At 54.9% G+C, this 13,204-nt stretch overlaps 1 protein-coding gene across 1 annotated transcript in view; it reads left to right on the forward strand.

Moving 5' to 3' along the window:
* The first annotated feature begins 3,820 nt into the window (after window positions 1-3,820).
* The window catches only part of ATG16L2 (autophagy related 16 like 2), a 122,706-nt gene continuing 113,322 nt past the window's right edge, over window positions 3,821-13,204 (forward strand). The window contains exon 1 of the mRNA XM_040339781.1: window positions 3,821-3,952. Coding sequence (XP_040195715.1) covers window positions 3,841-3,952 — 112 coding nt within the window. The 5' untranslated portion in view covers window positions 3,821-3,840. The remainder of the gene's footprint in view (window positions 3,953-13,204) is intronic.

Here is a 13,204-nt window from a genome sequence, read left to right on the forward strand (position 1 = left end):
GACATTAGTTAGATGGGCGCTGCCCCGGACCGGAGGGCTATGTTTCCTGGGTTTTCGTTTAGCGGGATCTTCAGGTCTGACCCACTGCTCCGGTGGGTATAAAAAGGGAGAGCAGTAAACAGAGAGCCCCAAAGAATTCTTGGAAGCCACAAGGCCACCTGCAGAGCTGAGGAGTCCGTTATTGGGTCTGAGGATGTGAGAGCCACACACGTGGGGAATGCCACCGATGGACCGTCATTGGCATTGGACTATGCCTTTTTCAGGTATGCTGGGGCAGCACATTGCCTGAGTAGGGAAGTTGGGACTTAGGGAAAATAGCTGTTTGGCCGGATCTTTGGACTTTTCTGTACGGTTCTGCATTTTATACAGTAAAGTGTTCAGGCTTGGCCTTCTGCCTGGTCTGAAGTTCTTTATAGGACTGCAATGCAAGTAACCGGCACCTAGGGTCGAAGGTTTGGCCCTTCTGCCCACCCCTTATCTTGGCCCTGGAGCCAGTATGTGGAGAGTCATTCTAGTGCAAGTTGTTGAACAATGGAGGTACCGTCGGCATGTTATAGGTGGGTTAGTCTCTAGCAGCGGGAAGGGTGTTGCCAGCACTCCCTACGCCACATTCCGTCTCCCCTAGCAACTGGATGGGAACAGAACTGCAGAGGTGCCCCATGTGTGTGGAATAGAGCGATCCTATACAAGGTGCCCAGCCCAGAAGAACCCACTCTGGGGTCAGGCCTTACATGTGACCCACACTTGGCACCCAACGAAGGTCCATCACTACCCCCTGCCCTACCGACAGGCTCATAGATGCTTATTGTAGGACTCCTAGACAGTGGCAGCTGGAGCTCAACATTTTTGGGGGGCGCAAACAAACTAAAAAAAAAAACATTAGTTGCAGCCACTGTGCCCATCAAGCACAGCCACTGTGCCCATCAAACGGAGCCACCGTGCCCATCAAACACAGCCACTGTGCCCATCAAACTCAGCCATGTGCCCATCAAACGCAGCCACTGTGCACATTAAACTCAGCCACTGTGCCCATCAAGCGCAGCCACTGTGCCCATCAAGCGCAGCCACTGTGCCCATCAAGCGCAGCCACTGTGCCCATCAAGCGCAGCCACTGTGCCCATCAAACGCAGCCACTGTACCCATCAAAAGCAGCCACTGTGCCATCAAAGACAGCCACCGTGCCCATCAAACGCAGCCACTGTGCCCATCAAAAGCAGCCACCGTGCCCATCAAGCGCAGCCACCATGCCCATCAAACGCAACCACCATGCCCATCAAAAGTAGCCACTGTGCCCATCAAGCGCAGCCACTGTGCCCATAAAATGCAGCCACTGTGCCCATCAAAAGCAACCACTGTGCCCATCAAGTGCAGCCACTGTGCCCATCAAAAGCAGCCACAGTGCCCATCAAAAGCAGCCACCGTGCCCATCAAGCGCAGCCACCGTGCCCATCAAACGCAACCACCATGCCCATCAAAAGTAGCCACTGTGCCCATCAAGCGCAGCCACTGTGCCCATAAAATGCAGCCACTGTGCCCATCAAAAGCAGCCACTGTGCCCATCAAGTGCAGCCACCGTGCCCATCAAACGCAGCCACTGTGCCCATCAAATGCAGCCACCGTGCCCATCAAACGCAACCACCATGCCCATCAAAAGTAGCCACTGTGCCCATCAAGCGCAGCCACTGTGCCCATAAAATGCAGCCACTGTGCCCATCAAAAGCAGCCACCGTGCCCATCAAACGCAGCCACAGTGCCCATCAAAAGCAGCCACCGTGCCCATCAAGCGCAGCCACCGTGCCCATCAAACGCAACCACCATGCCCATCAAAAGTAGCCACTGTGCCCATCAAGCGCAGCCACTGTGCCCATAAAATGCAGCCACTGTGCCCATCAAAAGCAGCCACTGTGCCCATCAAGTGCAGCCACCGTGCCCATCAAACGCAGCCACTGTGCCCATCAAATGCAGCCACCGTGCCCATCAAGCGCAGCCACCGTGCCCATCAAACGCAGACACCGTGCCCATCAAATGCAAACACCATGCCCATCAAAAGTAGCCACTGTGCCCATCAAGCGCAGCCACTGTGCCCATAAAATGCAGCCACTGTGCCCATCAAAAGCAGCCACTGTGCCCATCAAATGCAGCCACCGTGCCCATCAAGCGCAGCCACTTTGCCCATCAAATGCAGCCACCGTGCCCATCAAATGCAGCCACCGTGCCCATCAAGCGCAGCCATCGTGCCCATCAAACGCAGACACTGTGCCCATCAAAAGCAGCCACTGTGCCCATCAAGCACAGCCACTGTGCCCATCAAGCGCAGCCACTGTGCCCATAAAACGCAGCCACTGTGCCATCAAACACAGCCACTGTGCCATCAACCGCAGCCACCGTGCCCATCAAGCGCAGCCATCGTGCCCATCAAACGCAGACACTGTGCCATCAAACACAGCCAACGTGTCCATCAAACGCAGCCACTGTGCCCATCAAACGCAGCCACCGTGCCCATCAAGCGCAGCCACTGTGCCCATAAAATGCAGCCACTGTGCCCATCAAAAGCAGCCACTGTGCCCATCAAGCGCAGCCACCGTGCCCATCAAATGCAGCCACCGTGCCCATCAAGCGCAGCCACTTTGCCCATCAAACGCAGCCACTGTGCCCATCAAAAGCAGCCACTGTGCCCATAAAACGCAGCCACTGTGCCATCAAACACAGCCACTGTGCCATCAACCGCAGCCACCGTGCCCATCAAGCGCAGCCATCGTGCCCATCAAACGCAGACACTGTGCCATCAAACACAGCCAACGTGTCCATCAAACGCTGCCACCGTGCCCATCAAACGCAGCCACTGTGCCCATCAAACGCAGCCACCGTGCCCATCAAACGCAGCCACTGTGCCCATCAAACGCAGCCACCGTGCCCATCAAACGCAGCCACTGTGCCATCAAACGCAGCCACTGTGCCATCAAACGCAGCCACTGTGCCCATCAAAAGCAGCCACTGTACCATCAAACGCAGCCACTGTGCCCATCAATTTCTGCTTCTGTGCCATCAAACGCAGCCACTGTGCCATCAAACGCAGCCACTGTGCCCATCAAAAGCAGCCACTGTACCATCAAAAGCAGCCCCTGTGCCCATCAATTTCTGCTTCTGTGCCCATCAAATCTCCCATCCTCTGCTATGATTGGATACCTGATAGGCGTCCAATCACAGCGCCTGTCGCTTCAGCCCATCAGGTGACAGGGTAACCAGACCCGAGCACCTGATTGGCTGAGAGGCGGGTCAGTGTTAGGAAAGCGATTTATTCGCTTCCCTAACACAACACCGAGTAAACAGGGAACGCCCAGCATTGCGCCCACTCTTTACCAATTTGGACATTTTCCCTTAGGGGTGTCCTCACTTTTGTTGCCAGCGGTGTGTTGGGTGATTTGTTATACAAGCTGTACACTCACTACACAACATTGTAGATACAAAGTGTCATTTCTTCAGTGTTGTCACATGAAAAGAGAGGAGAAATGTGAGGGGTGTACTTATTTATGTGAGATTCTGTAGGTCAGGTAAGTAGGAGGGGTAGGTGGGGTAGGTGGGAGGACATTGTATCTGTTACAGGCTCCGCCCACTCCACTCTTCCTAGCAGTTGTAGAGCCCGCCCCCTCCAGTCTCACTAGTATCATTGTATCTGTACCAGACCCCGCCCCCTGTCACTTTGATACGAGCGCTGGGCCCCGCCCCTGTCACTTGGATAGGGTCCCCTCGGCGTTAGGCTACGCCCCCCCACCCGCTCGCCCCACCCCCCCGGCCCAGCTAGTGACGTGTGGCCCCGCCCCCGTGTTGTGTGTCGGAGGGATGCAGCGGCCGGAGGGAGACTCCGGGATCCGATGGAAGCGGAACATCGTCCGCCAATTGCGTGACCGGGACCGGAGCCAACACACCGCCTTCCGGGACCTCGTCCTGTCCTGTGAGTACTGATCCCCCCCTGGGACTACCTACCCCCTCCCCTTCTGAGACTACCTACCCCCAACAGGGACTACCTACCCCCCTGGGAATAACTCCCCACACCCCCCCCTCCTGGGACCACCTACCTCCCCCACCTGGAAATACCTTTCCCCCTCCCCCACCTTGCACTACCTACCCCACTCCCACCTAGGACTACCTACCCCACTCCCACCTAGGACTACCTACCCCACTCCCACCTAGGACTACCTACCCTCTACCCCCACCTGGAACTACCTACCCCACTCCTGGGACTACCTACCCCCCCACCTAGGACTACCTACCCCCTACCCCCACCTGGGACTACCTCGCCCACCTGGAACTACCTACCTCCCCCTCCCCCCACCTGGGACTACCTACCTTCCCTCCACCTGGCAATACCCCCCCCCACACACCCCCCTCCTGGGACTACCAACCTCCCCCTCCACCTGATAATACCTACCCCTTCTCCCCCCAACTGGTACTCCTTACCCTCCATAGTACCCCAGTGTGACTTATACCCCTCCCTACCCCCCCAAAAAAGTAGTTGGGGGACTGACCCTGATCATCACACCAACGTACTTACCCATCATAGAGAGAGCATCACAGACTGGGACTACTGGAGTACTTACCCATCTATCACTGGGACTGTACTGGGGTACTTACTGTTCACATACTGTTGGGTACTTACCCATCTGATATCAGAAGTACTTACTGATCACAGACTGGGACTATACTGGGGTATTCATGATCCAATACAGTGCCTGGAAAAAGTATTCATACCCCATGAAATGGTCTCAGGTTACAACCAAAACATAAATGTATTTTATTGGGATTTTATGTGAGAGACACAAAGTGTCACCTAATTGTGGATGGAAAATGATACAAATAAATCTGTGAAAAGTGTGTGTGGGGGATTTGTACTCTGCCCCCCCTTCTATCGGCGTCCTCATCAGAGCCCCCCCCCCCTTCTATCGGCGTCCTCATCAGAGAGCCCCCCTTCTATCGGCGTCCTCATCAGAGCCCCCCCCTTCTATCGACGTCCTCATCAGAGCCCCCCTTCTATCGGCGTCCTCATCAGAGCCCCCCCCTTCTATCGGCGTCCTCATAAGAGCCCCCCCCTTCTATCGCCGTCCTCATCAGAGCCCCCCCCTTCTATTGGCGTCCTCATCAGAGCCCCCCCTTCTATCGGCGTCCTCATCAGAGCCCCCCCTTCTATCGGCGTCCTCATCAGAGCCCCCCCTTCTATCGGCGTCCTCATCAGAGCCCCCCCTTCTATCGGCGTCCTCATCAGAGCCCCCCCTTCTATCGGCGTCCTCATCAGAGCCCCCCCTTCTATCGGCGTCCTCATCAGAGCCCCCCCTTCTATCGGCGTCCTCATCAGAGCCCCCCCCTTCTATCGCCGTCCTCATCAGAGCCCCCCCCTTCTATTGGCGTCCTCATCAGAGCCCCCCCTTCTATCGACGTCCTCATCAGAGGCCCCCCCTTTCTATCGGCGTTCTCATCAGAGCCCCCCCTTCTATCGGCGTCCTTATCAGAGCCCCCCCTTCTATCGGCGTCCTTATCAGAGCCCCCCCCCTTCTATCGGCGTCCTCATCAGAGCCCCCCCTTCTATCGGCGTCCTCATCAGAGCCCCCCCTTCTATCGGCGTCCTCATCAGAGCCCCCCCTTCTATCGGCGTCCTCATCAGAGCCCCCCCTTCTATCGGCGTCCTCATCAGAGCCCCCCCTTTCTATCGGCGTCCTCATCAGAGCCCCCCCTTCTATCGGCGTCCTCCTCAGAGCCCCCCCCTTCTATCGGCGTCCTCATCAGAGCCCCCCCCTTCTATCGGCGTCCTCATCAGAGCCCCCCCCTTCTATCGGCGTCCTCATCAGAGCCCCCCCCTTCTATCGGCGTCCTCATCAGAGCCCCCCCCTTCTATCGGCGTCCTCATCAGAGCCCCCCCCTTCTATCGGCGTCCTCATCAGAGCCCCCCCTTCTATCGGCGTCCTCATCAGAGCCCCCCCCTTCTATCGGCGTCCTCATCAGAGCCCCCCCTTCTATCGGCGTCCTCATCAGAGCCCCCCCTTCTATCGGCGTCCTCATCAGAGCCCCCCCCCCTTCTATCGGTGTCCCCATCGGAGAAAAGCTGTCTATATTGGACCCATTATGAGGATTGCCCGCAGAGTTCAGGTATAGTTGAGGATCAGAACTCTGCAGTGTATCGGGGGGGGGGGGTGGAATAGTGAATATTTCCTGGTCTTGGGTTGGGGGATGGGGGTGGATCTCTCCCCTGCGGTGGGTGGAATGTCACACGGACGTGCTGTGTGGACGACACGCGCTGACCCCAGCCCAGTAATGTGCAGAGTGGGGGGGGGGGGTTGGTAGGTAGGTGTGATGTAGCAATGAAGCCACAAGGCTCCGCCGTACGCTCCGTGTGCCTAGAGCCGGCGTCTGGGGGGGGCCGACACCCGTCCTCATCCCACCGATCCTCCAGATCAGGGGCCCCCCCCCGTATGTTCCGGACGAGGGCCACACTCTGTGGTTTACGAAAATATTTGCAGGCTGGAAAAGATTTATTTTTACAGTGATAAATAATATAAATAATGGCCCAGATTCAAAGAGCAATTGCGCCTGCGTAACCATAGTTACGCAGCGCAATTGCTTACTTGCCCCGGCGTAACGAATGCTCCTGATTCAGGAACCTCGTTACGCCGACTGCAGCCTAAGATATGCGCGGCATAAGGCTCTTATGCCGCGCATATCTTAGGCTGCATTCTTGCGCAGGCCGCTAGGTGGCGTTCCCGTTGTGCTCAGCGTATAGTATGCAAATTGCATACTAACGCCGATTCACAGCGTTACGCGAGCCCTGCGTACGCAGTTTACGTCGTTTGCGTACGGCGTGTTTAGCGTAAGGCTGCTCCTGCTAATAGCAGGGGCAGCCAATGCTAAGGATACCCGTCGTTCCGGCGTCGCGAAATTTAAATTTTACGTCGTTTTGCGTAAGTGATTCGTGAATGGCGCTGGACGCCATTCACATTCACTTTGAAGCAAATGACGTCCTTGCGACGTCATTTGCCGCAATGCACGTCGGGAAAGTTTCCCGATGGAGCATGCGCTCTACGCTCGGCGCGGGAATGCGCCTAATTTAAATGATTCCCCCCCCCCTACGGGATCATTTACATTAGGCGCGCTTACGCAGGGCATGTTGCCGGAGCGCACACGTAATTTACGGAGCGACGGCTCCGTGAATCGTGCGTAGCGCAGATAATTTGCGGGGGCGCAGGGCAAAAACGCTGCCCTACGCCTCCGTAACAACTGCGCAGAGCTACCTGAATCCGGGCCAATATCTCTGACATGGAATTCAAACTTTATAACATGAAGGTTTCTAAGACTTTACAGAGCCGTGCAAAAGTATTCATACCCCTCTATATACAGTGCCTGGAAAAAGTATTCATACCCCTGAAATCTCCCACATCTTCTCGCGTTACACCCAAAAACGTAAATGTATTTTATTGGGATTTTATGTGAGAGACACAAAGTGTCACATAATTGTGGAAGGAAAATGATAAATGATACAAATCTGTGAAAAGTGTGGGGGGAGGGGCATTTGTATGGCGCCCCCCGGAGTCAATACTTTGTAGAACCCCCTTTCTCTACAAGTCTTTTTGGGGGTGTCTCTACCAGCTTTGCCCATCTAGAGAGGGACATTTCTCCTCCATTCTTCTTCTTTGTAAAATATCTCAAGCTCTGTCAGATTGGATGGAGAGCGTCTGTGATCAGCAATTTTCATGTCTTGCCACAGATTCTCAATGGGATTTAGGTCTGGACTGTGACTGGGCCATTCTAACACATGAATAGGCTTTGATGTAAACCAGTGGTCTCCAAACTGCAACCCGGGGGCCAGATGTGGCCCTCTGCTTGATTTTATCCGGCCCTCGGGGTGCTTTTTTTATTTATTGGCACCAATGATGGGGCAGATTTCCTCCCAGTGATGTGGCAGATTTCCTCCCAGTGATGGGGCAGAATTTCCTCCCAGTGATGGGGGCAGAATTTCCTCCCAGTGATGGGGGCAGAATTCCTCCCAGTGATGGGGGCAGAATTCCTCCCAGTGATGGGGGCAGAATTCCTCCCAGTGATGGGGGCAGAATTCCTCCCAGTGATGGGGGCAGAATTCCTCCCAGTGATGGGGGCAGAATTCCTCCCAGTGATGGGGGCAGAATTCCTCCCAGTGATGGGGGCAGAATTCCTCCCAGTGATGGGGCAAAATTCCTCCTAGTGATGGGGCAGAATTACTCCCAATGACACCAATGATGGGGCAGAATTCCTCCCAATGATGGGGTATAATTCCTCCCAGTGATGGGGCAGAATTCCTCCCAATGATGGGGCAGAATTCCTCCCAATGACACCAATGATGGGGCAGAATTCCTCCCAATGACACCAATGATGGGGCAGAATTTCTCCCAATGACACCAATGATGGGGCAGAATTCCTCCCAGTGATGGGGCAGAATTCCTCCCAGTGATGGGGCAGAATTCCTCCCAGTGATGGGGCAGAATTCCTCCCAGTGATGGGGCAGAATTCCTCCCAGTGATGGGGCAGAATTCCTCCCAGTGATGGGGCAGAATTCCTCCCAATGACACCAATGTTGGGGGATTTTGTTCTCCTGATGGCCACAGTCTGGCCCCCTTAAAGTCTGGAGGACAGTAATCCGGCCCTTTGTTTAGAAAGTATGGTGACCCCTGGTCTAAACCATCCCATTGTAGCTCTGGCTGTACTTTAGGGTCGTTGTCCTGCTGGAAGGTGAACCCCTCCCCCCGGTCTCAAGTCTTTTGCCGACTCTTAACAGGTTTTCTTCTAAGATTGTCCTGTATTTGTCTCCATCCATCTTCCCACCAACTCTGACCAGCTTCCCTGTCCCTGCTGAAGAAAAGCATCCCCACCACATGATGCTGCCACCACCATGTTTCACAGTGTGTTCAGGGTGATGTGCAGTGTTAGTTTTCACCCACACAGCGTTTTTTGTTGAATTTTGGTGTCATGTGACCACAGCACCTTCCTCCACATGTTTGCTGTGTCCCCTCCCCCACATGGCTTCTCACAAACTGCAAACAGGACTTCTTATGTCTTTCTTTCTCCAATGTCTTTCTTCTTGTCACTCTTCCATAAAGGGCAGATTTGTGGAGAGACCACTAATAGTTGTCCTGTGGACAGATTCTCCCCCCCTGAGCTCTGCAGCTCCTCCAGAGTTACCATGGACATCGTGTCTGCTTCTCTGATGAATGCTCTCCTTGTCCGGCCCGGTCAGTTTAGGTGGACGGCCATGTCTGGGTAGGTTTGCGGTTGTGCCATACTCTTTCCATTTTCCGATGATGGATTGAACAGAAGCTCCGTGAGATCTTCAAAGCTTGGGAGATTTTTTTTTATAACCGAACCCTGCTTTATACTTCTCCACAACTTCATCCCTGACCTGTCTGGTGTGTTCCTCGGCCTTCATGATGCTGTTTGTTCACTAAGGTTCTCTAACAAACCTCTGAGGGCTTCACAGAACAGCTGTATTTATACTGAGATTACATGACACACAGGTGGGCTCTATTTACTAATTAGGTGACTTCTGAAGGCGATTGGTTCCACTAGATCAGGGATCCTCAAAACTACGGCCCTCCAACTGTTGTAGAACTACACGTCCCATGATGCATTGTAAAACTCTGACATTCACAGACATGACTTGGTATGATGGGAATTGTAGTTCCTGAACAACTGGAGGGCCGTAGTTTGAAGACCCCTGCACTAGATTTTAGTTGGGGGTTGCCTGGGAGCCAATCGGCTTCTCACTTCAGCTTGTTCAATGAAGCTTTGAGAATAAAAGCTGGAAGCCGATTGGTTTCTCTGCAGAGCTGCACCAGATTCTGCGCTCCCCACCCCCATCGTGTGTCGGTGGTTTGGCTCGGGGCCCCGATGAGTCACCAGAAGCGCAATGCTGAGTCAGGGCCGATGGGGGTTTCCTGTGTTCTCTGAGGACAACGACCATCAGTTCAGTGTGACCGAGGGACCCAACCGGGGCCAGAGAACACGTACCTATGTCATGTGCGAGGGACCCCGACACTCTGTGTGGCCCTCACTCATTGGGGGCCCCAGAACAATAACAGAGGGGTTGCTGCTTTAATCCAGAGCAATAGTTCCCACCATCCCTGTGCTGAGTTCCAGGGTCTGTACACCCGCTGTGCCCATTATGAGGGGTCCCCACCATCCCAGTGCTGAGTTCCCGGGTCTGTACACCCGCTGTGCCCATTATGAGGGGTTCCCACCATCCCTGTGCTGAGTTCCCGGGTCTGTACACCCGCTGTGCCCATTATGAGAGGTTCCCACCATCCCTGTGCTGAGTTCCCGGGTCTGTACACCCGCTGTGCCCATTATGAGGGGTTCCCACCATCCCTGTGCTGAGTTCCCGGGTCTGTACACCCGCTGTGCCCATTATGAGGGGATCCCACCATCCCTGTGCTGAGTTCCCGGGTCTGTACACCCGCTGTGCCCATTACGAGGGGTTCCCACCATCCCTGTGCTGAGTTCCCGGGTCTGTACACCCGCTGTGCCCCATTATGAGGGGTTCCCACCATCCCTGTGCTGAGTTCCCGGGTCTGTACACCCGCTGTGCCCATTATGAGGGGTTCCCACCATCCCTGTGCCGAGTTCCTGGGTCTGTACACCCGCTGTGCCCATTATGAGGGGTTCCCACCATCCCTGTGCTGAGTTCCTGGGTCTGTACACCCGCTGTGCCCATTATGAGGGGTTCCCACCATCCCTGTGCTGAGTTCCCGGGTCTGTACACCCGCTGTGCCCATTACGAGGGGTTCCCACCATCCCTGTGCTGAGTTCCCGGGTCTGTACACCCGCTGTGCCCATTATGAGGGGTTCCCACCATCCCTGTGCTGAGTTCCCGGGTCTGTACACCCGCTGTGCCCATTATGAGGGGTTCCCACCATCCCTGTGCTGAGTTCCCGGGTCTGTACACCCGCTGTGCCCATTATGAGGGGTTCCCACCATCCCTGTGCTGAGTTCCCGGGTCTGTAGACCCGCTGTGCCCATTATTGGGGGTTCCCACCATCCCTGTGCTGAGTTCCCGGGTCTGTACACCCGCTGTGCCCACTCTGGTAATAACCTCCGGTGACTCTCGCCGTTGGCTGACGTTTTGTACCACCCAGAGATCGGATTAATGAGTTACTAAACAGCGGAGGTGACTTTGTAGTCATTTGATAAGTGGATACAATGGATCTGTATCTCTTTATTAATGGAGACGTTTGTGTTTGAAAATGGTGCCAATTTTTTTTAGTCTAATTTTATAAACATAAAAAAAGTTTTTTCAAAAATAACTAAACTTCACAAATGACAATGAAATATTTCCTGTTCTAGTCATTTTAGGCCCGTGCTTGTCCCACGCTGGCCCGTGTCTGGTGGACAGGTTGTCTGGACTTTACGGTTCCTCTTTCTGAGTATTATTGTGATCCCGCCAGCTGAAAGCAACTGTCTGAGGGTGTTTCTCCTTGGGGTAGCATGTTTCTCCTTGGGGGAGGGTGTTTCTCCTTGGGGTAGCATGTTTCTCCTTGGGGTAGCGTGTTTCTCCTTGGGGTAGCGTGTTTCTCCTTGGGGTAGCGTGTTTCTCCTTGGGGTAGCGTGTTTCTCCATGGAGGAGGGTGTGTTTCTCCATGGAGGAGGGTGTGTTTCTCCATGGGGAGGGTGTTTCTCCTTGGGGGAGGGTGTGTTTCTCCTTGGGGGAGGGTGTGTTTCTCCTTGGGGGAGGGTGTGTTTCTCCTTGGGGGAGGGTGTGTTTCTCCTTGGGGGAGGGTGTGTTTCTCCATGGGGGAGGGTGTTTCTCCATGGGGGAGGGTGTGTTTCTCCATGGAGGAGGGTGTGTTTCTCCATGGAGGAGGGTGTGTTTCTCCATGGAGGAGGGTGTGTTTCTCCTTGGGGGAGGGTGGTTTTACTTTGGAGGAGGGTGTGTTTCTCCATGGGGGAGGGTGTTTCTCCATGGGGGAGGGTGTTTCTCCATGGGGGAGGGTGTTTCTCCATGGAGGTGGGTGTGTTTCTCCATGGAGGAGGGTGTGTTTCTCCATGGAGGAGGGTGTGTTTCTCCATGGGGGAGGGTGTTTCTCCATGGGGGAGGGTGTTTCTCCATGGAGGTGGGGGTGTTTCTCCATGGAGGTGGGTGTGTTTCTCCATGGAGGAGGGTGTGTTTCTCCTTGGGGGAGGGTGTGTTTCTCCATGGAGGAGGGTGTGTTTCTCCATGGAGGAGGGTGTGTTTCTCCATGGGGGAGGGTGTTTCTCCATGGAGGTGGGTGTGTTTCTCCATGGAGGAGGGTGTGTTTCTCCTTGGGGAAGGGTGTGTTTCTCCATGGAGGAGGGTGTTTCTCCATGGGGGAGGGTGTGTTTCTCCATGGGGGAGGGTGTGTTTCTCCATGGGGGAGGGTGTGTTTCTCCATGGGGGAGGGTGTGTTTCTCCATGGGGGAGGGTGTGTTTCTCCATGGAGGGGGGTGTGTTTCTCCATGGAGGAGGGTGTGTTTCTCCATGGAGGAGGGTGTGTTTCTCCATGGAGGAGGGTGTGTTTCTCCATGGGGGAGGGTGTGTTTCTCCATGGAGGAGGGTGTGTTTCTCCATGGGGGAGGGTGTGTTTCTCCATGGAGGAGGGTGTGTTTCTCCATGGAGGAGGGTGTGTTTCTCCATGGAGGAGGGTGTGTTTCTCCATGGAGGAGGGTGTGTTTCTCCTTGGGGGAGGGTGTTTCTCCATGGAGGAGGGTGTTTCTCCATGGAGGAGGGTGGTTTTTCTTTGGAGGAGGGTGTGTTTCTCCATGGGGAGGTCCGTGTCTGGTGGACAGGTTGTCACGGTGTCTTTCTGAGTCTATTATTGTGATCCCACCAGTCTGTGGAGGGCTCCTGGTGGGACAACAGTGACTGGGCACGTGGGGCCCTCACCAGGCATTAGGTCTTCCAATGTTGGGCCACCGAGTTCCAAAAACGTGCACCTTTCTTGTAAGCCCCTGTCATGGTGGACTCTGTGCCGACGGCCCCCGGAGCACCGATCTTCCAGTGGGGTGGCATTCCATTCGGCCACCTGAACCTCCAGATGAAAGTCTTCTCCGGTCTTTCCAATGCGGGTCTTGCTAGGGGTCCTCAGTGCCAGGGCCGTCTTTAAGGCAGGGCAAAAGGGGCCCTGTTATTGTTGTGGGGCCCAAAGCAGTTGCCTCATACTTGCCAACTATCCCA

Source organism: Rana temporaria, chromosome 2 (genome assembly GCF_905171775.1).
Source record: "Rana temporaria chromosome 2, aRanTem1.1, whole genome shotgun sequence".
Taxonomy (NCBI): domain Eukaryota; kingdom Metazoa; phylum Chordata; class Amphibia; order Anura; family Ranidae; genus Rana; species Rana temporaria.